This window comes from Pinus tabuliformis, chromosome Q (assembly GCF_031772625.1).
Source record: "Pinus tabuliformis cultivar Carrire ecotype Pingquan chromosome Q, CPIR1, whole genome shotgun sequence".
NCBI classification, from domain to species: Eukaryota; Viridiplantae; Streptophyta; class Pinopsida; order Pinales; family Pinaceae; genus Pinus; species Pinus tabuliformis.
Genome location: NC_142296.1, coordinates 687,758,593 through 687,785,515, shown reverse-complemented (window position 1 = coordinate 687,785,515; position 26,923 = coordinate 687,758,593). Strand labels below are relative to the sequence as shown.

The 26,923-nt window shown below is 41.3% G+C and overlaps 1 protein-coding gene across 1 annotated transcript in view; it reads right to left on the bottom strand.

Annotated features, from left to right (window-relative positions):
* Window positions 1-26,923, bottom strand: part of LOC149221411 (Thioredoxin family protein) — a 455,192-nt gene that overhangs the window by 366,864 nt on the left and 61,405 nt on the right. The window contains exons 3-4 of the mRNA XM_089385096.1: window positions 1,150-1,222; window positions 948-966 (exon numbers count right to left, since the gene is read on the bottom strand). Coding sequence (XP_089241222.1) covers window positions 948-966; window positions 1,150-1,222 — 92 coding nt within the window. The remainder of the gene's footprint in view (window positions 1-947; window positions 967-1,149; window positions 1,223-26,923) is intronic.

The window sequence follows — 26,923 nt, the reverse complement described above, 5'->3', positions numbered from 1 at the left end:
TCCTTAGATGAAAAATCAAAATTGGGGATATTAAACATTTGCTAGAGTTGGTATTCATTTGTTGGTGATCAATTCATTTTGCCAAAGTCATTATCTTTGGAGGCTAAGTTGGTTTAGCCATTTGTTAGAGAGGTGTCTAGGTTCATAAAATTGATATTTGCATGTAAACCCTCTATTTCAGCTAATAAAATTATTGGTTGCCCTTGCAATATTCTTGTTGTACATGTTATTTATTTTGCTCACCAAGTGTTTGTGAAAATGTTTGCTCACTAAATGTTTGACAAAATTCCTCAAAGAAAATTTTGAAATTTTGTGGGCTAAAATAGCAAATTTTAGAAAAGGGGATACTACAAATGGGCCTCTATCCTATGTGTGTCGACCATAGTGGATTGTATGATCTTCATCAATCTACAAAACAGAGCAGTAATAGATCCCATATGAGACCTCATTATCCAAAAAGGAAGGAGGTCCAACTAAGTAAGTGGGAGCCAATAGCTAGCTCCATTGTAGACATCGAGTGGAAGCAAGAAAGGTTCTCTTAGATGTTCCAAGCTTCTTAGAACAACAAGTAGACATCTCAAAAGCTATAGTGATAGATTAAAAATGGTAGGGGATACTTTGAGTTGTTCAAGTGTTTGTTTATGCTTGGGGTGAGTGTCCCTATTTATCTAACCTATTTAATGATACAACAATTTTGTACTCTATCTTGTGTCATGAATATTGATTATCTTTATATTACTAATTTATTTCCTAATTTATAATCCTTGCATGAGTATATGATCTTTACTAGAAATAATAGCTAGCTTTTGGTCAAGGAAAGCTTCATACGTGTACATCAAAACTTATCATTTAAATATAAACACAAAATTCAAATCAAACTGAAATAATAATTGGAGAACACGAGACTAGGAAATTTAAAAGAAAAAAGGTTATAATAAATAACTGACCTTACGACAAAACGGACAACTAAGGCACCCACAAGAACCACATGTATATCAACAAGAAAAGGTACAAAATTAATATAACTATAATGGATCAAAAGTATAAATGTATATCTAAGCAGGATTTTCCAAAAGAAAAGAATAATTCTCTGTCTAGAAATAAAAGTAAAACCAACCAATTGTACAACATCAAAGGACCAGATGAAACCTTTCAAACTCATAAATCTCAATGGGTTTTTCCGGACGAGGACCTAGTTTTGAAGTCTCAACAAGCTTTTGACCTGCAAGTTTCACATAATAGTTACATAAGTAAATTGATTCCTCGTACTTATCCAACCCATCAAACAGCTTCAACAAGAGATTTATAAAGACATGTTTTACATTTCAAGAACAGCTTTTGTTAAATTTGTTTAAATGCATTTGCAAAAATGCTTCAATAATGGTTTTTCAAGAAAAAACTAAATCTTTAATTTAATATTGTAACCACCATATAGTTAAATATGACCTACAGAGTTATTTATAATTTTATAATTTCAACTAAAAGTGAAAAAAATGTTTTCCATAAATACCTTTTGACACACTTAAAAAAAATTGATCAGATGTGTGCCCAAACAAAACGTTTTTATCATGCAAACAAAACCTATGTATATGAGCTATGTTGGATCTAAGTTCATAAGTTTGTAATAAAGCTTTAATCCTATATATTTATGTTGTTATATTCCAGAATCCATTGTAATAAGAGCCCAAGTACCCTTGAAAAGTATCATGGGTCTCAAGTTAGGGCTTCTTTGTGTTGAAAAGTATAACTAGGTTTGGTCTTCATAATCACGTGTAATTGTGATTTTATGTAATTGATGTAAAGAAGAAAAATAAAATTATTTTTGTAATGCTTGTCTCATGGGTGTCATGAGCAAGGAATTTTATTTTTAGTAATGGCTCCCATTGTGAGCCCTTAAGATTGGTCATAAAGTCAAAGAGAGTCAATGTCATGTATGAAGGATATCATGTCCCCATTTTTATTCTTCTTCATAGTACAGCCAGGGTGGATTTCCAAGACAAGGGATGGCCAGGTCAGTGGAGCAGGTTTATGTCAACAGGGGTCCCGATGGAGTTTTGATGGGATTTGATGGCATTCGCTTGGCACATTTGATCATCAACACAGCTTGCCTTTCGTTTTGTTGCATTCTGACAACTTTCAAAAATCAGCATTATTATTGGGCATAACTTAATTAATTATGCTCGAGGTGGCATTTCGAGGAGATTAATTGATGGAGCACGTCAGTGTAATAGCTCGTTGGAACCGGAACGAGAAGATCTACATGATGTGACTTTTGGATGGGATTTTCAGTGACATGAGGATACATGGTGGCCAATTTACCCTTCTCCCGCGTTTAAAAAGAATATTTTAATTAAAATAAAAGAGGGAAAAATGCTCCATGATTAAAATAATAATAAAATCAGTGTGGAAAAAGTCTGCAAAAAATCCCGATTTAATCCTAAAAACGCGATTTTTTGAACTAAACGATTTAATCCCCCGACTTTTTGGCGACTTTTTCACAAAGGAAAAAATCGCGATTTTTTCCTTATACTCCCGATTTAACCGGGAGTTGACCCAAAAAGTCTTCCTCCCTTCCCAGGCCGCAGATAAAGAGGCCGCAAAGGTGAAAAAACTATAAATTGAAGCTTCCATCCATGCATTTTCAAGTTACTACATTGTATTGTTTGTCATACTTCTTGCGAGCATAGCAATCTCATTTGTAATCTGTTAGTTTTGAGGTTAAGATATGTTTTTGTTTTCCAAGGAAAAACAAATCTTTATACTTCATATTTCTAGTTAGAAAGCAGAGTATACATTGGCTAAGCCTCCAGGCTTTCAGTGATCCAAACTCTAACAGCCACTGCCCCTTCAAAAGATTACAAAAGTACTATAAGGACAAGCATACAATAGTCTTCCGTAGAAAGAACCCCACACCATCAAAAACATTGTTATAGTTGTTGAATGCTTCCAGAAGAAACAACAAAGAGGAGGTCATGAAGATCAAATAGCAACACCCTGTCCAAAAAAAACAAAACCAGTGCCTCAAAAAAGAACGCATTTTTCAGACAGGAAAAAAGTACCTGTGAAATCTTGTGACAGCAAAGATCCTTCCTGCAATGAGAGCACGTTTTGAAAGGGAATCTTCTTTAGTGGTGAATTCCATGTAAATGTGGGGAAACTTTATGTATCAGAATTGGATTTTACCTCCAAGAGTTTTTGAATAATAGATGCCAAGGCTAGGTTAATAATCTGACATCTATTGTTTTCTCAGAAAATAAGCAGCTTGGATTCACCAAGCGTTAATTTTCACATCTACTGTGATACTCACTGTTAATTTTCATTGGACCTACCACCTAACACCTTATTACCCAAGCAGATTACAATCTACTGAATAAATGCATGACTTATTTCTTAATACAATTAGCGGAAACAAAAATTAGAAGGGGAAGAGGATCTGAGTGACTGATTACTTGATGAATTTTAGATGAATCATGATATTCATTTATTATATTTTTTGTTGATATTTTGACTCTTGAGAGTTGAGACTCGGACAGGACTCAAAATTCAGGAGTTGATTCACTATTTTGATATGTGATGTAGCATTAGACTTCATATACATATTATATATTAGCTTTCTTTACATGTTTATGTGGAAATGCATTTATTTGATGTTGTGGATACTCTAGATGTTAAAAAAAACAAAAAATAAAATGAATAATTTTGTGTTTTTTAAATGTTGCTGACTTTTTGCCGACTTTTTCAAAAAACTCCTGACTTTGACGAGTTTTTCAACTTTTGGACCCTTGCCGAATTAATCCCGACTTCGACTTTTTCCACATTGAATAAAATAGAAGATTCTAGAGGGGTCCATCAGATTTATAAAAGAGGAGGAGGCCATTGGAGGACATCTTGGTTTTGATATTGTTTCTTGTATGAGAGGTTGAGAACCCAGTTCTCTACTCCATTGGTAGCCCCAGGACGAAAACCCTCGAGTAATATATAGAGATTGGGCAAACACCCATCTCCCCTTGGTGGATTCATTCAGAATCCACAGGTGTAGTGATTGTCTTTTTGTTTCAGTTTGATACCGGAGGGGCATTCCCAGCGTTTGTATTGGCATCAATCTATATATAATAAAGCTGGATTTTGGTTGTTGCATTTCTCATTGTTCCTCATGTTGTGATTTTTAATGAGATTTTATGCAATTTATAAATTTATGGTTTGGGTTTTACATGGCAATTTTCTAGTAAATGCATGATAGTTTTATATGAAGTGCTTGTTCCAAAAATTTCTGATTTGGAACATTACAGTTGTTGAAAATGGCAACAAGAAATGCTAAAAATAGAAGTGCTAAAAATAGCATTTTGGGTACCAGTGCTGGATTGGGCAACAAGGAATGAAAAATGGAAGTGCTAAAAATAACATTATATTTTTAGCAGTTCAGGATGGATTCCTATTTTAGTCAGTCCCTGGACTAAACATAGGAAGTAAAATTCGAATTTGAACTTAACCGCTGTTTGAAAACAAATTAATTAATTCTCCATGAGTTAATTAATTGTGAAAAAATAAACATGAAGTCTATGTGAGGCCATGCAACAGTTTATCTATTAATTGAGGAATTTATCCATCAGTTAAAGAAATAAGGATGAGTTCTAATTTGAGTTGTAATTAGTTGGCTAAGTTAACTGAGTCAAGTCCAGTTAGATTGATTTAAACAGATTGTTTAAATTAATGTGAGTTCAGTTAGTTAATGCATGCTTGCATATAACTGTTGCACTTCAGATAACTGAAGATTCTCTCATGAATAACTCATGCATGTCAGTTCAGACAGAGACCCAGTTGAGATCATAGAATGAACAATGTACTATCAGTTGGACGAATATTTTTCCTATAAAGGAAGCTCATCCATGATGAGGATTTATCTCCTTCAGGACTTCGTAGTTGGATCAGAGGTTAGTGAGTGTGTGAAGAGGCCAATTCACACAAGTGGTTGTGTTGTCGCACAGATTGTCACGACAACGCTCAGACCGAGCGCTGTCACCCTGATCCCCGATCTCTCCGTTTAAGCTTGTCTCCCGCGGCTAAGGGGGGTAGACCCTATGGGACAATGGATGACCAACTGTGGACCAGTTGGGTTGGGAGACACGAGGGAAAACAAGCACTTATTTGATTTTATTAAGTTAATAGACCAGTGCCTTATGGAGTTAATGACTGAATGATTATTTATCAAATGCTTGCAGAAATATGAGCTCATTAACAATCATTTACCATCAAATAACTCAAACAAAGGTTAACTTTTGCCAAATGCGAGATAATCGATAAATGCTCAATGGCTTAACAATATTCCAGCAATTAAAATTCGAAAGATTAAGTGCTTTAAATAACCACGAAATTTTAAATGCTAACCAGATTCAAATAGTTAATCTCCAGATATAAACATTGAAGCACATTTAACTATACCACAACAGAAAAAAGACTTTAAAAGGAATTTCCAATTTTTAATTAGTCTTTTTTCATATATATATATATATATATATATATATATTATGAGATTTTTGCTAAAGTGAAATAAACAAAAATCTAAATCTAAATGATAACAAAAATCTAAACTATTCAATAAAAACAAAATTCTTAATTTTTTTTGTTATGCTTTTTATACTTTTTATATTTTTATACTTTTTGATATTATTTTTAAAATCAAAATTTAATCAAAATTAAAACTAAAACCTAAGACTAAAAAAACTAAGCTAAAAACAAAATGAAAGAACTAACACCTAATCTACATACATATAATTGAAAATGAAAGTCGATTATTATCAAATCTAAATCCTAAATTAAACTTAAATTTTTTTTTTTATTTTAAATGAAACGTTAAAGTAAAAAGGTGAGATAAAAACTATAATTAAACTAAATCAAAATTTTTCATTTTTAAAGAATCAAACTAAACTAAATAAAATATAAAACCAAACTAAATAAAATATAAAACCAAACTAAATAAAGGAAAAATGGAGACTTACGCTAACCTAAAACTAAGCAAAATAAAACTTGACGCATATATAAAAAAAATGAAAGTCGAATTTTGATTGATCGTATGCAGGTTTGAGGAGTTTGACAGTGGCAAGACTCGACGGAGGTGAACGCAGCGAGAAGGATTTGCAGTTTCGATGGAGCTGGCTGCGTGAAGATGGAATGGATTGCAGCGGATAGGAGAGGGTTTTACGCAGGAGAAAGGCAGCGTGGAGAAGAAATGAGGAAGGCAGCAGATTTATGGCAGCGTGGAGAGGAATGATGAACTTATGGAAGGAGTAGCATATGAGGTTGGTGGTTTTTTCTTGCAGGTACGCGGGAATGGGAGAGCAGCAAATCGATGGAGGGAGAGTTGATGGTTGAAACGCAGCGCTGTATATATCTGCTGGCAGCTTTGATGAAAGGATGGTTGAGGGGAAAACGAGCAGCTGGGCAGCGTGAGGAAGAAGATAAGTGCAGATTTGGATAGCGATGAAGAGCAGACTGGAAAGAGGAAGGATAGGGGCTGCGTGGTTGATCCAAAGGGAAAAGGGCCAGCGATAGGTGAGGGTGCCAGAGAGAAACGTAGGCTTGGTGAATGCGTGAAATGGACAACAGATTTGCTGTGTGGGAGTGCTGGATGAGCCACAGAAGCTGAGCAACATTTGGAAAGAGAAAGACACAGAGGGAGAAGAGGCTGCTAGTGGGAAAAAGCTGCGTGGAGGTGAGGCAGCAATCCCACAGCCTGCTTAAAAAAAAAAAAATTAAAATTTTTCTGTAAAATGAAACCCCAGGCAGCAGCAAAGAAATGGCTTGGAAAACCTTGAACCTCTTCAGAAAACTTAATTTAGAGATCAGCTGCTTCAGACTTGTCAATTTAACCCTTATAAAAATTTGCCGGATTTTTGAACCCTTAAACAACAGAAACGTGCACCTGCAAAAAAGTGGTTCTGAAGCAAATATTCTTGCTAGCGTTGATCCTGAGGCCAGATCTTACCCTCCAGGGCCTAGATCTGGCTTCAGATAAACTGTTTTCTTCCAACCTGCAACCTGCAAAAACCGAACACCCAGAAATAAAATGTGCAAAGAAGAAACCTAAAACCCTAACAAAAACCAGCCAAATAATTACAGTAATTACAAACTGAAGGCTCTAGATAGCCAGATTTATCGTTATGTCACAGAAATATTTTCAGAGTTTTAAACTTAATGTGAGATGCTTCAGAAAACCCTTCATGCATTCATAAAAAAAAATTTCAAATGATAAGCCCAGGATCAAAACTGGCTGGGCTCTTTCAGAAAACGCAATCCAAGAGTTGGCTGGTTCAGCCGAGAACTTCCCCTAACGCCCGGTAAACTCAAAACTAAGATATCCTGCACAGCTTAAAATCAACCATTAACATAGAGGGAGAAAACAATAGCGAAATCCAGATCAAATGGAGATACCTGCCATTATATTTCAGAATCTAAACTATCATTCAAACCCCAGAGATTAGACAAGATACCTGTGCCTAGATCAATCTTCATCAAGCTATTATCAATGGCTGAAAATAAAATTATGCAGAAAAAATAAAAGATCTTACAGCATTTCCAGAAGAGTAACACCAGCAAGATTTTTAACCCCAAAGTCTTTCTTTATTGCACAAAAATGACTACAAGAGAGCTTTCTTTAGCACTAGACTCTCAGATCCAAAACTGATCTCAAATGACCCCTAGCACCCTATTTAAAGGAAAAATTCCCAACGGCTAGTTCGAGTGATCCATGTCAAAATGATCTTGACCGTCGATGAGGATCAAAATCCCTTTTAATCTCATCCGTCGAATTTTTAAATGCATTTTAATATATTAAAAAATTGAAATCTTGCATTTATTTTCTCAAAATTTTGACTTATTATTTTATTTTATTTTTCAAAATTTATTTATTTATTTTTTTTTTATTTTATTTTATTTTTTGTTTGTTAATTATTTTCTTAATTTTTTAATTTTAATTTTATTTTTAATTTTTAATTTTTAATATATATATATATATATATAACTGGTCCACAGTTGGTCATCCATTGTCCCATAGGGTCTACCCCCCTTAGCCGCAGGAGACAGGCTTAAACGGAGAGATCGGGGATCAGGGTGACAGCCCCCGGTCTGAGCGTTGTCGTGACAATCTGTGCGACAACAGGTTGCACTGGACTCCAATCAGAATTGCACAAAGAAATAGGAGGCTTGGAGGGCAGACCAGAGGTTAGATAGAGGCCTTTGACTGTCTATGAGCAGCAGAGGTATTGCAGAGAGAGCAGGATAGCTTTTGAGCTGATTCTTTTTGTAATACTGGCTATATTTCCACTTGTATGATAATACAGAGTTGGGGTTTTAGGCTAAGGCTTTCCCCGGGTAAATTCTTCTGTGTTATGTGTGATTGATTTCTCCATATCAGTTATATGTGTTCTTATTGATGTTGCTCATGTTCGATTAAGCTTCTGCTAAATTGGTTGTAGAAGTAGGTCAAGTATTTTGCCTTAGTCGATTGCATTATCAGGTGATCTACAGTGGGAATTTCTACAACAATGGTATTAGAGCTCAGATTCTGGCTCAGCCTGAGGGTTTGTCTCAGAAGATCGAGGTTGCATATCAAGTGTTCAACAAAACTCCTCAAAGAAAATTGTTCTCAAAGGTTCATCATTGACTTGTGGAGCGAGGGTTTTAGTGGACCAAGTTATTTCTACTAGAGAATAATTATTGTGGGTGATTCATATGTGTTGGAGCTGAATTGTTGAGGCCAAGTGCTTAAGCCGATCTACTAGTTGAGGTTGCATTGTGCTGGTATGTTATTTGTGGCTGAGTTTATTTACCCAGAACGTTGAATCATTGCCAAGTCAAATTTTTTATTTTAGAAGGCGTCAAATAATTCCACAAAGAGGCTAAGCACTTCTAATTGGTGAAGACGAATACTATATTATCTGCATTATTTGCTTAACCCAAAGTTCATAACAAAGTGTCGAATTACTTTGAGGGTCCCATCATGTTAATTTTAATGGGTCATTAGAATTTTATCAAGGTAAAGTGGGAGGCACAATTCATTCTAGAAGGGCCGACTAGCCACCAAAATTGATTCGAAGGCCGAGCTCGCAAGGATGAGCCGCTAAGGTCTTAGTATAGTTGAGCCTGCATAAAGTGGATTTGCGCCTGTTGCACATGATCGATACATGGGAATTAACAGTCAGGACACTGTGAGTGGGCCATGACTACAACTTACAAAGATCAGGTGGAATCCATAATCGATTGGGGCTGAAACTTTTCGAGTGCAACCAATTGAAGGCAATTGTAAGTATCAGTGCTTGAGCGAAGGTTGTAATGCGTAGCAATGGAGAACACAAGTCCTAGTTCAATAATCATTGACCGAAGCACTGGATCCAAGTTTGACATGCGCATGAATAATAAGCATACGGTGGCCATCAGAGAAATTTGAGGGTGTTTGGCTAATTCTTGTTGCATGCAAAGGTTAAATTGTCACATGGGCAACAGTCAAAATTTCACCTCGTGGTCTTTGCCATGACTTGTCAAGTAGAACCAAGAATCGCATTCTTATATTAACTAGTTAATAGGCAGCCGAGATGATACCTGGAATTGAATTATTCTCCATCTCAAATGACTAAATAGCATCAAAACCGAGTTGCTTGGAATTTGTGGAGGTCGATTGCATATTTATGGTCCAATATCACTTGTTAGTATCTTTGGGGAAAATTGATATGGTTTACCTCATTGCTCAAGTGTTGAGGCGTATTATTGTCGTGGCTCTCGACACCTCTGCTTTCTAGGATAAGATTAGACAAGCATTTGGAGACGCTGAGGCAAAATTTCTAATGGTCACAGTAATCATAGGCAAATTATTTCAGGACAATTGGCATTAGTAGGCAGCTAGGCCACGAGTTGCTCTATGGGGCAAACAGTTAGAGCATTTTGAGGATACTTGTGAGATTTGGTTATAGTATTGGTGCCCAGTCTAATCTCGTGCAAAGAGAAGGTGATTCGAGAGTAGTGTTCCAACTGCTCACAGTTGTTCCAAGAGTTAATTATACATTGTGTACAAGTTCCGCGAGTTAACACCAAGTTCTATCTTGGCATCTTGTTTCTAGTCTATTAATTGAATTCATTGGCCATATATCTCCAAGTTGCGTGGGTCTGGAAGTGCAGGTTTTATTAACTGGTGCGAGAAATTATATGCTACTCAGTTGACTGTCCAAGGTTTGTTGCTAGGGCAGAAGGCCGAATTGCATGTGATGCCTATGGAGTGCACACAGAAGTATAGCGATGGTGCAAAGAGAAACTTGCAAAAACAATGTAGAAGTGTTGAGTTTGGGTAGAATGCGTTGAGTTTGGTCAAGGCAACATTGATGGCATTCTAAGGTCAACAGTTCTGGGTCAAAGTAGCTGGTTCAAAAATCATCTTTGGTTATTATTTGGAGGCGGTCTCATTGTGACAAAAATTTCCAGGTTCACTTGTTCCCTCTTTTTTTCTATGCATTGTGCATTGTATACCGAGTATAAGAAGAAATTTATTGCAATTTGTTTACAACACTTTGTATCAGCTGTTAGTGAATTTCTGAATGATAATCGATTGGAGCCTAAGGAGGTGATATTTTGGGCGCATGCTATTCACTCTATTTTTAAGATAAAAATTTAAATTAGTCGCCTACAACCGAACTGTTGAACGATGGAGTATTTAAAGTGCCTCATGAATCAACACAATAGTGCTCCAGCAAACCACAATACATACTAGAAAACAAAATTGAACAACAGACCTTTCTCAAGAGAGTTTTATGCCATTCTTCAGAAGGAACCCAAGATGGGACACAAAATCTTTGCACTTGAGACAAATTTGAAACACATGAGGGTCACATGGAAAGACCTCTTCAAACTTGATGAACTTGATGCCCTCCTTTCCAAAGTGAGCCAATTAGAAGGGAAGAGACTAATTTGGGCTCTAAAACCAGCTATGCTTGCTCTCATACAACACAAGTTCTTGGAGGAACCTTGTGAAGGGGTTAGACTCCCAGTTGCATCTTGTCTCAGTCACATCATGAGACTAACCGCCCCTAGAGCTCCTTACATTGATGATGTTATGGGGAGAGTTTTCAAGCGGATAGTTGATACTTTTCAGAACTTAGACAACAGTGTGGGTCCTACATTTGGGAAGAAGCTTGAGATTTTAGAAGTTATGGTTGTAACTAGGACTTATGAAGTCATGTTTGATCTAGAGTGTGATGGTTTGATCTTGGAGATGTTCCAATGCTTCTTCAGCATTAGGAAACATCATCCTGACAAAGTCATAGCACACATGCAGTCCATCTTGTCCTCATGTATGAGAGGCTGTGATGCAATTTGTCGGGAGTTGCAGTCTCAATTGTTGTCTATTTGGAGGAGAGAGTAGTTGGTCTCACCTATTGCTTATGGTCTAGCTGAGAGGTTGGTTGAGCAGAACATTGGGCTGCTCAGGAGACAGTTGACCAGGGAGGAGCAACTCAGGTTTGGGGGCTCATGCAGCGAGAATGAGACGAGGAGAAAGGGGGGAGATGGGAGGAGACCTGATATATATAGAGAATCAATTATAAAGGATAGATCAACTAAGATGGGTGTGAAGTGATCTCGAGGACCCTTTCCTGGGGGAAGCTCAAGAATGGGACTCGCTTGCTTCTTAAGCAAGGTACAAAGCTTTCTAGCAAAAGGTTGATGAGGATTTGAGGGTTAGGTTTAGGGAGTATGTCATGCAATTTCCTCAAAATCCTTATGGAACTTGGATTCCTTAGTTATCCTTGAAAAGTTAGCTTTCATAGGAAACAGGACCACATGGGACCAAATGGACCCCAAGTTAGGTCAAGGGGGGAGGGTTTAGCAATCAATGATGAGCTTGACCTAATCAGGGAAGAGAAGGGGATCAAAGAAAAACATTTCAATGAAAGGTGGCACAATGATCCCTATGAGGCAACTAGCTTAAGGAAAACCAAGAGCAAGAATTGGTCTTCGAGCTAGGGCTTGAGTTATCTCAAGATCACACCATCAGAATCTCATGAAATTTGTAGGGCTTCTTGAGGACACACTAGCACAGTTGTGGACCAAAAATCGAAGTATTTGGATGGCTAGATTGTGAGATATTCGATGCCCTAAGTGACCTATGGGGCTAGACCTAGAAAGAAGAGGAGAAGGTGAAGAAAAATAAGTTTTAGGGTGATCACCTATGGTAGACTAGTGCCTAATCCTTTGGGGAGATTGGAGTCAAGAATGATTATGAATTCAGATTTGATTTTCTTAGTCAAGGAGGCCTTAAAGGCAGCTTCACTTAGCACTAGGGCAAAGGAGAGCAGCTTCAAAGACTTTATACTTCGTTTTGCAAAATAGATGGCTTATCAAGATAAATTTCAACCATGAAATATCCCTAGGAACATTCACTCATCATACATTTCACATACATGAAGCATCGCTATCTAGAAACAAAATTTCCACAACTTCGCAATAATAAATGCAGCGAATTAGCCCTAGAATAGCGAAATCCTAACAACAATGTATGTGACAAAAATAGAGCAAAGAATAGCATTAAAATTGCACTTACATGTATTAGAATATATCCAACCATCAAAAATTTGCCAAACAAGAAGCTCCAAGACAAGAGAAAATGATCCAAACATCAAAATTCATTCCATGCTCCAAAATTTCATCCACCAAGAAGGATAGCAAAGTTCTCTAAAGAGATACAAGTCCAACCAAGTGATGATGCTAAAATGAATTCACATCACTTGTATTTATACACTTCTAATGAGTTTGATTTAGATAATTAGGCCTACATTAGCCCCTACAATAAAATAATGTGCAAAATAACTAATTTTTGGTGACAAACCCACCAAACTAGCTCATAAACAAAAGAATAAGCCTCTCAAGAGGTCGAATAATGAATAGTGCATGTCGTTGGGCCTTGGAGGAGGCCTAATGGAGTCCATATGTGCCATAATGTGTAGTTGAACTCCCAAAAGCAGTGGACAAGGGGTTGGCCCCTTGTAATAACATGTGGTGCTCCAAATGACATGTGGGGGCACACAAGTGTCCTCATGGATCTCCAAACAAATCAAAGGTGCCTGTAGATTGCCTGCAAGGGACAGGATGATGGAGTAAGTGATGCTACATCATCGTGCAAGTCATGGATCATCTGTCAAGTGTATGGTGCAACACTGGGGCCAATTGGGCATGATGGATCAAGTGCATCTTCCTCGTCCAATAAGTGAACCACGAGCAATCTCTGAATGGCTATGGGGATCCATGGAGTGTTGTCTGCTGCTGTGGAGGTCCATGGCTCTCTACACACACCCTATATGTGCCAATGTATCCCTCTGGGGTCAGGACCCCATATAGGGAGACCAAACCCAAATGGAAACCACTTGCAATCATGCATAAGATCCAATGTGCCCCTGTGGCTTCTAGCACACCAAGTCATTAAAGAAATCAAGTAAAAGAATTTATAAACCATGGATCACAAATGAGCACTTCATAATGGCATGCCCTTTCATAGTGGGCTTTGACATGTGCTAATGTCTCCCAGCTCCAAATAGGGTTAACCAGGCATCCTATTAGGTGGTTTCTACCTCTAAAGGGGGTGGTATGTCTATGGTACATCCTTCAAATGGTGGTCGCATGTGGCATAATGATGGAATGGAGTAGGGAATGAAAGGGGGCAACCTGGATCACATGTAATGGTACAAGGGTAGCTAATAAAAGGGAAGCCCACACTTAGGTAAATAATGTGTAGAAAGGAGCAATCGTGGTGCATGAATTACCCCGGCCTTGATTTTTCCACCCTTTTTTGTATGCCTTTTGTCCTTTTATGATTTTCTTTGCTTAACTGATCGGGGATCTAGGTAATGAGAGCATGATGCGTAAAGTATAGTAGTGAATACCCCTTTATAAGGTGGAGCAGTTCATCGCCCACTGGGGGTTGGGACAATCATGGGTTCCTGAATGATAAAGGAGGCTCATCAAGGGCCATGTAGGAACGAGGGTGATGGCCATGGAATGGGGTAGATCTCATGTCATGGCTTTTGCCCACATGCTAAACGCTTTTATCCCTACCATCTTTTGCATTTCGTGGTACAATTTCCTGTTGAATGTGCCCAATGATCCTTTTTCTTTTTCTTTTAGCTACGTCAACCTTCAGGCATCATTCCAAACCCGACCCAAGATGTGTGGCAAGGGGAGGGGATGGCTGACTCTATGTGGACCCAGTGGAGGAATGTGGACCCAGGTGGGAGGAGAGATGATTGGGGGTGAAATGAGAGGAAGGGGAGTAATATATGAGAATCGGGGAGCAGGACCACACAACCAACATTAGGGTTTCCCATATAGGACCATCCCTAGAACCAATTGGTCGGTAAAAGAGATCCCATGGGACTAGGGTGCAAGGTTAACATCCCAAAAGAGACCCAAGGGACAAGGGAACAGACCTAGACCACTCTTTCCGCCGAATCCCCCCATTAATCCATGCCCAAAGTTTCCATGATAAATAAACTAGAATACTCAATTACGAAATAAAAAGGCATACCTTTAGGTTTGGGAGGCACACCTTTAAACATACGATCATGACAGATGGGTGAAGGACCACATCGCTAGCTTAGGTGCCAGAGAAATGACACATCGAGCTAGTTTGTGGTTGCAAGGGGTTGTTGGCTGTCGGTTGAGGACCATCATGGAGAAAAACTTTCTCCTAGGGATATCACCCACAAAATGGTGTGTAACAGAGCCCACAAGGGAAGAAAGGGGCAGAAATTACAAATAGGAGGAGGTGCACTCATTTGGGACTTTTTGGTCATTTGACATTTGAACTATTGTTTGCACAAGCTGCCTAGTTGGGTCAACAGAGTGTTGTTCAGAACACAAGATTTCTGAAGGGAAATCTCAACTCCTTCGGTGGACTTCAAGCACCACCCTAGGGGAGCCTTTGCTACACGTCTAAGGCTATACCGAAAGGATTCTATAGGTGAATTCGAGCTATTATGGAGTAGACAGGGCACAGGAAAGGACCACGCACTTGGAGAGAAGTGATGAGATGGTACGTAGTTGGTGGTGCAACATTCACAGCTGGAGCTATTGCACAATAGGAGCCAGGGAGCATTGATGCTCCTTCTTGGTGGCATTGGGATCCAGGTGGATCTACTAGTAGCAGGTTGAGTCAAAGACGGACATGGGATCCAACTATTGGAGGCTCCAGTCATGTTTCGATAGCTTGGAGGCTCCAGTCATGTTTCGATAGCTTGGAGGCGTGACGTGGACCAGTGGTTCGTATGGGATCTAGGCATTGGGTCTCAGTTGCGTTGGGCCACCAGATTGGTCCACAGGTTTGGATTGCTTGAGGGAAAGCAATCTTGGGGCAGGAGGACTGTCATGTCCCCATTTTTATTCTTCTTCATAGTACAGCTAGGGTGGATTTCCAGGGCAAGGGATGGCCAGGTTCGTGGAGTAGGTTATGTCATCAGGGGTCTTGATGGAGTTTTGAGGAGTTTCTATGAGGCCCAACAGCATTTGCTTGGTATATTCCATCATCCGCACAATTTGCCTTTCGTTCTGGCGCATTTCAACAACTCTCAGAAAATTGAGTTATTAGTGGGCTTGACTCAATTAATTACGCTTAAGGTGGCATTCCAAGAGGAATGTGCGACAGAACACCTTAGCGTAATAGCTCGTTGGAATCAGAACGAGAAGATCTACATGATGGGATGGTTAGATGAGAGTTTCAATGACCTGGGGAGACATGATGGCCAATTTACCATTTTCCCACATTAAAAAGAATATTTTAATTGAAATAAAAGAGGGAAAAGTGCTCCATGATTAAAATAATAATAAAATAGAAGGTTCCGGAGGAGTCCATCAAATCTATAAAAGAGAAGGAGGAGATCATTTCATGTCATCTTGGTTTTGATATTGTTTCGTGTATGAGAGGTTGAGGACCCGGTTCTCTACTCCATTGGTAGCCCCAGGATGAAAACTCTCAGGTGATATAGAAAGATTGGGCAAGCACCCATCTCCCCTTGGTGGATTCATTCAGAATCCACAAGTGTAGTGATTGTTTTTCTGTTTCAGTTTGGAGATCGGAGGGTCATTCCCAGCTATTGTATATAATAACGCTAGATTTTTTTTGCTGCATTTCTCATTGTTCCTCGTGTCGTGATTTTTAAATGAGATTTTATGCAATTTATAAATTTATGGTTTGGGTTTTACATGTCAATCTTCTGGTAAATGCATGATAGTTTATATGAAGTGCAATTTATAATTTGGAACATCACATCGAGCAACACAATTGAATTGGATGTGCAAATGATACCTTGAGTTAGGGAGCTCCTCCTACTCATATCTTCGTGGGCCTTCTTTTCCTCCATGTGGGCCCCTCTCCAAGCCATTCAATTCCCCTCCAAGGCAATTCGAATTGCCCAAGTCCGTTTTCCCACATGGGTGACCCCCACCTTCCACTAGCAATCTACTTCAGCCTCTCTTTCTCCTAAGTCCCTAAGTCAAAAATGCATGGGTTCCTTTATTCACCAAAATTTATTCAAAATTGTGGGGAGACCAAAACCTGTAACAAATATATTTGGGAAGGGACATGACAGTCCTCCCCTCCCAAATGTTGCTTGCCCTCAAGCAACTTCAACGTGGGGTGCTCCAAAATGTGTTCACCCTCCCATGTGGCATCCTTGTGAAAATTCCTACACTGAAGGAACCCCTACTGCAGCAAATCTGAATCTACTTCACCTACTTGATTTTTAAATTACATTCATCAAGTTATTCTTCTTAATACTGAAGCAAATTACTTCTGCAGCCTACACTAATTAAATATTTGATCTCATGAAACAGAAAACAAAGCAAAGAACAAGATACATAGGACACACTTATTTTTGGACACAATAGTCCCTGGAAAAACCCAATGCGGGAAAACCGGTGCAGCAATTCTGAGGTTTATTATTATGCAGGAGAAATATTTGAATACAAATCAAGGGATGCTCATCTAGTAATCCTTTACAGAGAAAATACTAGCGGAAAATCTCAGTGAGTTTTAAACTTTTACCTCACTTCACCCAGCAGAATTTCGGTTGATCCGGCAACAAGAATGGCTAACCAAACTTAAAGAAAAGGAAGATGTGGGATCAAAGGAGCAAGCATTTGCTACCATGGCCAAGAGAAAGGGAAAATTTGGCAAATTTGGTCCACGAAGAACAAACAACAAAGACATGTCCAAAATCCAATGTTTTGGATGCCAAGAATATGGACACTACAAAAGGAATTGTCCTAAGCTTAAGAAGGACAACAACAACAAAAGAAAGAGGGAAGAAGCTCACATGACTCAAGAGGTGAAAGAAGAAGAAAAGAAGCAAAAGAAGGAAGATCCTCCGGATCTCTACTATGACTAGGTCAAACTCTTTACTTCAAGTCTTCTTTCAAGGTTTTGAGTAGGATAGGAGCATATAGGAATAAAATAAAATTGCATAGCTAGAAACATCTTCTAGAATATAGAAACATGAAGTACATAGAGCTCTAGATACTCATGTAGAAAGAGCATTTATAAATGAGAACAAAAATGCATGGGCAAAAATATCATCTAGAATATAGGAGCATGGTAGATATAGCTCAAGATCTTCATGTAGAAAGAGCATATCTAGTATAGGAGCTCGTCCACGATGAAAGGAAAATTGATCATGATTAAGAATCTTAGAAGACCTCCATCATCAAAAAGAAAAGATTGCAAGGCAAGGGTCTTTAAGATCCAATGATGGAACCTTCAAAAGAAGGTTCATGAACCAAAGCAAATGTCTCATTGAGAATCTCATACATGGGATTCAAGAAAACGATGATATGCCAGCAAGCTAAGATGAAGCAAGAAGGGCCACACCAAGGACAACCAAATGAAGCTAAGATGATCAAAGGAGAATCAAGATGAGGTATGTATGCATCAAAGTTTAGTCATGTTATCATTTGTATATTATTGAGTCATGGGAATAGTTCTATAACATGATCAAGCATGAAAGAATCTCTTTCACCAAGAATATGCTCGAAGGCATGTACTACAATGCAATGAGGGTCAACAAAAGAATATGCTCACATAAGGAGTATAAGATTGTTGACTACGAAGCAAGAAGAAATGCTAACATGCTAACTAGTCCAGGAAGCAAGCAATGAAGAGATGTTCTCACAAGAAGCATAAGATGGTTGACCTATCAATCTAAGAAGAAGCGAATGAAGAAAGAGATGAAGCATGTGAAGAACACCATGATCACCGAGAATCACTATCTGGCAAGATACCCTGAAGATATGTCCCGAAAGAAGGTAGGACAACTCTGATAAAGGAAGGAAGGACCCTTGACACCTATGAAGGCCTTCGAAATATGAAATATGCAGATAACTGATTCTACTCTACAAAGATGTCGTGATGAAGAAGCCATCCAGCAAAAGAAAAAGCAATGTTGAAGCAATATCAGGATGAAGTCATGATGGGCTACTAGGTCGAAGCATGTAAACAAGCAAGTACAATGAAGCATCCATGAGAAGAGTATTCCGAAGCATGGACAAATGACAAAGGACTAGCCAAATGACAAGAAAACATGATGTATGGCAAGAAAGACACTTTCCACAAAGGAAGCAATGACATGACAAACTAGGAAGGAAAGTGATCAATGGATGGTGCCCTACCTAGAAGAAGTTCGAACAAAGACTTCATGACATCAAGCAAGAAAGGAGATCAAGCAACTAAAGGACCCACGAAGAAGAAGTTGTTGATGAATGAAAGAGTCCCTAGTTAAGAGGGAGCTCTGACAAGTCCCTAATCAAGAGGGAGTTTTGGATCACCCCTGATTACAAAGGAGTGACATTTGTGTTTTTCCATCTCATGGGTCATGCACTAGACCAGGACTAACAGCTGTAAGTCTAGATGAAAGCCATGAATGGAAATATAGACACAACATAGACACAACATTCTTGTCTTCACTTGGGAAGAAAGAATGGGAGGATTGGGTAATCATCTGGCATCCGCTACCTTTTGAGGATGTGTAGGTGTAATGTTCCTAAGTAGGAATGCAAGTGATATTAAGAAAATAAATTGTGCAGCAGAATATAAAAAATGAAACACACATTAAGCATCCATGGAAATGTTGCAAGGGACTCCTAAGCCATATTATTAAAAATTTGCAGGCTAGATACAATATATATTACAATGGTGCAACTGGGCTTGTCCCAATGAACAAGCAAGACCAACCCCAAGTGGGAAAATGGTTGAATTGAAGGCTTCCCAACTGTTGCACCACCTTGCACTGCGCTGCCCAGTAAACAACTGCACTTCTGAACTTCAACTAGCTGGAAAGTGCTCAAAAACCGCCCAGAAAATTGTGTGCTTTTAACCTAATACTCCTTGGACAAAACCCAGAAAAACCCAGAAGGGAATTTAGTTGGTTTTGACTTCAGATTTTTGACCCCCTTGGACCTCTCCCTGGTTATGGCTACCAATTTCGACCTGCAGGAATATGCCTACAAATCCCTCTGCAAACTCCTCCAAAATGTTGGCTTTACCTATGCTATCCAACTCCTAGCTCCCCCAATGGCTCTTGGCCAAGATTAGTTGCTCCCCAAGTTCCCACAAATAGTTGTTGGATGGCCTCTGCATTGTCCCTCTGCTTAGAAATACGACTGATTGATGTACTAGTCCAACTAGTTGCAAACTCCAGCGAAAATACCTACCCTATGCTGCCTCCTCAATTGCCGGATCTCCCAACAAGCAATGAATCCCCTTGCTGGCCTCCAACTCCTCCTATGTGTTTTCTGGCTGCCCAGGAATACAAAGTTCCCTCTCTGTGCTGATGACTGAAGTGTGTTGCTATCCCTGACTCCCTGAAACTCCTATAGAACAGCCTCCCTAGGGCAGGCATGGATGGTCCCCCGATGTAGAGGTTGAATCTCCTACATGAGAGATTCGTGGCTAATCAACCGGTAGACTTGCTAAGCAACAAAGCGTACAAGTGAGTGTTTGTTTGCAAATGCAGAAAATAGTCCAAAACGAGAGTTGATCCCTTCTTATATTCCCTTGGGCTTCCTTAGCCTCATGTGGGCCCCTCCATCCACCCATTTGATTTCCCTCCAAGCATATTGAATGGCCAAGTTCGAATTCCCCATGTGGGTGGCCCCCACATCCCACTAGCTGCTAAATAAAGTCGAATTTGCCCCAAAGTTCCAAAGGCGAAGTGTGGGGTCCTCCTCCTAAGTCAAAATTGTGCCAAAAATGTGTAGCTGCACCCTGTGACTAATGTTTGTGAGAAGGGTCATGACAGTCCTCCCCTCCCAAATGTTGCTTGCCCTCAAGCAACCTCAAAGTTGGGTGCTCCAATATGTGCTCACCCTCCTAGGTGGCATCCTAATCCGGTAAGTTCTTCCAGTGTACCAAGAACTCCCTAATGGTCCTGTTCCTCATTATCCTTTCCTTGCTCTCCAAAATGGCCTCTGGTTCCAAAACCAAGTGGCCCTCATCATCCAATGTGGGTAGATCAGTTGTTGTCGTCACCTGTTGTCCTAACACCACCTTCAAACATGAGACATGAAACACATTGTGGATCCTACTCCCTTGAGGCAGCGCCATCTCATAAGCCACCTCCCCGACTCGTCTAGTCACCCGGTAGGGCCCATAGAAGCACAGTTGTAGCTTCTCGGCCCCCTTCTGTTTCAACGTAGACTGCCTATAAGGCTGCAGCATGAGGTATACCAATTCCCCTTCCTCAAAGTGTCTCTCTATCCTATGCCGGTCTGCATAAAGTTTTTGTTGGTTTTGGGCTTTCACCAAATTATCCTTGAGAGCCTTGAGGATATCTTGGCTCTCTTGGACCCAGTCTTTAGACTTTGGGGCCCAGCTGTCTCCAAAAACAATATCAGCAAAATTCAGTGCATCATATCCATAAAGGGCACGAAAAGGAGTCATACCGATGGACATGTGGTGCATTGTATTGTAGCAATACTCACCCAGATGCAACCATCAAATCTGCGTCCTCTGCTGACTTGTCCCATAGTTCCTCGGGTACCCCTCCAACAACTCATTAACTCTCTTTGTCTGGCCATCTATCTAAGGGTGAGCTCCGTCCCAACCAACTTGAAGAGCTCCTATCAAAAGCCACCCATGAATCTGCAGTCTCTTTCGCTCACTATGTTCTTGGGGAGCCCATGCAGTCTGAAAACCTCCCGGAAGAACAGCTCGACAACCTGTGCAGCCGTGTACCTAGTGGGGATGGCAAAGAAGTGGGCAAATTTGGTCAACCTATCGACCACTACATATATGCAATCCTTCCCCTGTACTGTGGGGAGCCCAGTGATGAAATCCATCGAAATACTTTCCCATTTCCCCTCTAGGATGGGAAGTGGTTGTAGTAATCCTCCAGGGTGGGTCAGCTCCCCCTTGTTCCGCTGACAGGCCTCACACTCACGTACGTGCTACAACACATCCTCCTTGAGGCCCTTCCACATGAATCTCTCCCGAACAGCGATACAAGTCTTTTGGAACCCCTAGCGCCCGAACAGTGGTGAATCATGAGATGCCTGGAGTATCCTCTCCCTCAACTGCGAGTTGGGCACTAAGTAAATGCGCCCCTTGTAATAGATGACCTCATCCATCACACGGTAACGCTCATTTGCATGTGTCCCCTCCAATACCTCGCATGCCCTCCTATCCTTGGAGTACTCCACCAACAATTGAGCCTTCCAATCCTACCAGATGATCACGAGAGAACCCAGATGGTCTCCGAGATAGAGCATCGGCCACCACATTGTGCTTCCCCCGCACATACTCTATGTCGAAATCATAGGTCCGCACCTTGTTGACCCATCTCTGTTGCCTATCATTGAGGCCCTGCTGCCCCATGAAATGTCGAAGATTGTTGTGATCAGTCTTCACTTAGAACCGGTTGCCCATGAAGTACTGGTGGAACTTGGCCAAAGCATGCATAATGGCCAGCATCTCCTTATCATATATGGAATATGACAGCTCATGCAGTAAGAGCTTTCGACTCTCGAAAGCTATGGGGTGCCCCTCCTATGACAATACTGCTCTAACTCCTACCCCGGATGCATCACACTCCACCGTGAATGGCTGGGAAAAGTCTGGAAGTGCCAAAATAGGGCAATTGCTCATCACCTCCTTGAGGCGATCAAAGGCGACCTATGCTCCATCAGTCCATGCGAAGGCCCCCTTCTTGGTCAAGTCGGTCAAAGGCATTGCTAGCTACGAGAACCCTTTGACAAACTTCCTGTAATAGGTGCAAATGCCCAAGAAGCCCCTCAGCGTGGTCATGTCTCGGGATATTGGCCAATCCCGGATGGCCCGAATCTTTTTGCTCGTGAACTTTCACCCCATCTACTCCAACGATATGCCCTAGGTAGAGCATCTCCGTCAACCCAAACTCGCAATTGGAGAGCTTGGCATAAAATTGTTGCTCCTCCAGAATGTGCAATACCTCCTCCAAGTGTTGGAGGTGATCCTCCCATATCCGGTTGTAGATCAGAAATTCATCGAAGAACACTAGCACGAACCTCCTAAACTGTCCCCAGAAGACATGGTTCATGCACAACTGGAATGTGGCCAGAGCATTGGTCAGCCCAAATGGCATGACCAAAAACTCAAAGTACCCATAGTGGCACCGAAAAGTTGTCCTAGGGATATCCTGATCCCTCACCCTGATCTGGTGGTACCCTGAACGCAGATCAATCTTAGAGAAGTACTTGGCTCCTCTAAGCTTATCCATCAGCTCGTCAATGTGGGGAATAAGGTACCATTCTTTAGAGTCTTCTGGTTGAGGGACCAGTAGTCAATGCACATCCGAAGGGTTCCATCCTTCTTCTTCACCAGCACCACTGAAGAAGCGAAAGGACTGGAACTTGGCCTGATATGGCCTAATGCAAGCAGCTCCTGGATGGCCTTCTCTATCTCATCCTTATAGGCTTTAGTATGCCTGTAAGGAGTAGTGATCACTGCCTGTACACCCAGCTCCAGCTCAATGGTGTGCTCAAATCCTCTATCTGATGGCTACCCTGGTGGAATGTCTCCAAACACTACTTCATACCTGTCTAGCAAAACTTGTATGTCTGTTGATGGTGGTTGCGCCTGTCCCCCAGCCTCGTAGATCTGCCTCCATCCTATGGGCCGAAACTATCTCAGGTGGGTAAGACTGCATGCCTCTCAAGACTACCGGTTTACCATCTGGCCCAATGAACTCCATCTCTAGTTCCCTCCAATCCGTTGTGACTCGCCCAAGGGAATACAGCCATTGGACACCCATCACCACGTTGGTGTCTGGTACATCGACCACAAAGAAGTGGTCCGTCATCGAGTAGTTCCCATAACTACTGTCAAGGAGGGCACAAATCTAGTGCACTGGATGGTACGGTCACCTGGCACTAGGACTGAGAAACCCTCGAACTCTCTTGTGGTGAGGCCCCTCCTCTGGACCAGCTAGGCATCTATGAAATTGTGGGTAGCCCCATTGTCCACCAGCATTGACACCCTCTGTCCTTGTACAGTGCCTCTGATCCTTAGTGTCAAATACTTAGAAATCTCGCATAAAGAAGCAAGGACTCCTCTTGTTGGGGCAAGAGATGCCCCTCCCTGTGGAGGTGATGGTGGTGGCCCTCTGTCTGCCGGATTCTCTCCATCTCTCTCACCACAATCCTGCTCCACCCCATCCTCCTGGTCACTGTCAGAAAATACCTCAATGTAGTGTGCTCGACCTGCAGTGCACCTATGGCCAGGTGCTCAGGGCTCTCTGCATGTGAAGCATAGCTTCCCCCTCCGGAGGTCCTTCCGTGTCTCCTCATCTAACTGCCCCCTCCCCTGTGTCGTCCTCTGCAGTGGGGGTCTAGTCTCATGCCCCTTCTGTGGGAAAGGGGTCCGTGCAGGAAATGGTTCTCTAGTCTTGGGGATGGCCCCCTGTAGATCTCTGGCACACATGACTGCTTCCTGCAACGTGGAGGGCCTGCGTGACTTCACCAGTCCACGCAGGGGCTCAAGCAAGCCCTCAATGAAGGTATACACCCTCCTTGCCTCGGATAGATCTGGGACCATCACTGACACATGCAAAAAATCTGAAAAGCACTGCTTTGGGTTGCCTGTTTGGCATAGTTGTTTCAACTCTCTGAAATAAGCCTCCGAATCCCTATGATCAAATCGCTCCACCACCCTCTCGGTGAAGTCCTCATAAGAAACTATATGGGCATGCCCTAAGGTGGCCAAGCCATGAAACCACCAATCATGGGCTTCCCCCTCCACGTGCAGCGTGGCCATCTTAATGACTTCCTGCTCTATCATCCGGTCGAGTTGAAAGTATGTGTCCATCTTTTCAACCCAAGCCCTGGCCGTGCACTTGGCAGTGCCATCAAAAGTAGGGAAATACATCCTCCCCATGGTTCTCTGCAGCGCATAGTTTTGGGTCCCTTGTCCTCCGTACCCCTTGTTCTTCTCACCCTACTTGAGCTTACAGTAATCTTTGAAGGAGAGGGCTTCTTTGAAGTCTTCATCCATAGACTTCCACTCTCTGAAGTAATCCCCCATCTGAAGAGGGTCTTCCTCCCTTGTTGGCTCCATTTGCGCCACTGGCACAAAAGAAGGTAGTGTAACCCAAGTTGGCATACTGACTGAAGGGCGCTGCACTGCTTGTGAGGGGTGATCAAATGGCTGAGAGGCCCCAAACATTTCCCCACATAGAAACCCTCTGGGCGTGGTCCTTTCTCTGTTCTATGACTTGATCTCCTCCAACATGTCTTTCTGCCCCTTGGCCAAGTCACTCAAGGCCCTCAAGAGGCTGTCGAAAGCCATCTCCTCCCTGCTCTTGGGCTTTGTCATTTCCTCCTCTTTGGCCGCTACTTTCCCCCTGTCCTCTGTGTCTGGAGTAATCTCTAACTCCCTTATTCTGCTCCTGTACCTCTACCTACGGTAGGTGATGTTATGCTAGTCCCCTTCTCTCATAGGAGATAATCCCCACAACTGAGCCAAGAACTAGGCTTTGATACCACAGTAATGTTCCTAAGTAGGAATGCAAGTGATATTAAGCAAATAAACTGTGCAGCAGAATATAAAAAATGAAACACACATTAAACGTCCATGGAAATTCTGCAAGTAAGGGACTCCTGAGCCATATTATTAAAAAAATGCAGGTTAGATACAATATATATTAGAATGGTACACCTGGGCTTGTCCCAATGAACAAGCAAGACCAACCCCAGGTGGGAAAATGGTTGAGCTGAAGGCTGCCTAGCTGCTGCACCACTTTGCAATGTGCTGCCCTAGTATATTGATGCACTGCTGAACTTCGACTAGCTAGAAAGTGCTCAAAAACCGCCCAGAAAATTGTGTGCTTTTAACCCCAAACTCCTTGGACAAAACCCAGAAAAACCCATAAGGGAATTTAGCTGGTTTTGACTTCAAATTTTCGACCCCCTTGGAGCCTCTCCCCAGCTATGGCTGCCAATTTCGACCTGCAGGAATCTGCCTGCAAATCCCTCTGCAAACTCCTCCAAAACGTTGGCTTTACCTATTCTATCCAACTCCTACCTCCCTGGATGGCTCTTGGCCAAGATCAATTGCTCCCCAAGTTCCCACGAATTGCTGCTAGATGGCCTCTACATTGTCCTTTTGCTCAGAAATACAACTAACTAATGTGTTGGTCCAACTAGCTGCAAACTCCAACGAAATGCCTACCCTATGCTACCTCCTCAATTCCCGGATCTCCCAACAAGCAATGAATCCCCTTGGTGGCCTCCAACTCCTCTTGTGTGTTTTTTGACTGTCCAGGAATACGTAGTTCCCTCTCGGCGTTGATGGCTGAAGTGCGTTGTTGTCCCTAATTCCCTAAAACTCCTATAGAACAACCTCCCTAGGGTGGGCATAGATGGTCCCCCGAAGTAGAGGTTGAATCTCCCGTGTGAGAGATTCATGGCTAAACAGCCGATAGACTTGCTAAGCAGCAAAGCGTACAAGTGAGTGTTTGTTTGCAAATGTAGAAGATAGTCCAGAATGAGAGTTGATCCCTCATTATATTCCCTTGGGCCTCCTTAGACTCATGTGGGCCCTTCCATCCACCCATTCGATTTCCCTCCAAGCATATCGAATGGCCAAGTTCGAATTCCCCATGTGGGTGACCCCCACATCCCACTAGTTGCTAAATAAAGTCGAATTTGCCCCAAAGTTACTAAGTTGAAGTGTGGGGTCCTCCTCCTAAGTTAAAATTGTGCCAAAAATGTGTAGCTGCACCCTGTGACAAGGGACATGATAGTAGGGCATCCAAGACAAGAGTAGGCAAAAGGACCGATATTCTTTAAGCGCTGGGAACCCAAGATAAAAATTGTCCTAGAAGATCATACTCAAAGAACACTCGAGTGGGTTTGTACCTTGAGAGACAATGATGAAGGTGTCTATAAATCATTGGTCTCGCCAACATTGTAGCTCATGATACCATGAAGAGATGGAGTTGTTAGTCAAGGCCTTGCACTGTGACAATGCTGATGGATATGATGCTATAACAGATGGATTGCAAATCCGGTTTCTCTTATGTGAATTCTTCAAGATTGAAACAATAGCCAAACACCTTGTAATGTTGTATGAATACCTCCCTAGTTAAGAGGGAGTGTTGAAGGAAATGTAACTAGGTTCGGTCTTCATAAATGTACTTTTGATATTTGTACTTATTCAAGAAAAGAAATATTATTTTTATAATATATGTCAATGAGTTTCTTGCTCATTGAAGTAGGTCTAGCACATGTTAAGTGCTATAGGTGAGTCAAATAGTCAAAAGGAAATGTTGAAGGCCTTAAGGGCATGTTACACCATGTATGAATATGTATTAAAGTCAAGAGAATACCTCCAAGCAAAGTCAAGTCTCCTCCTATGCAAAGGCACCACCAA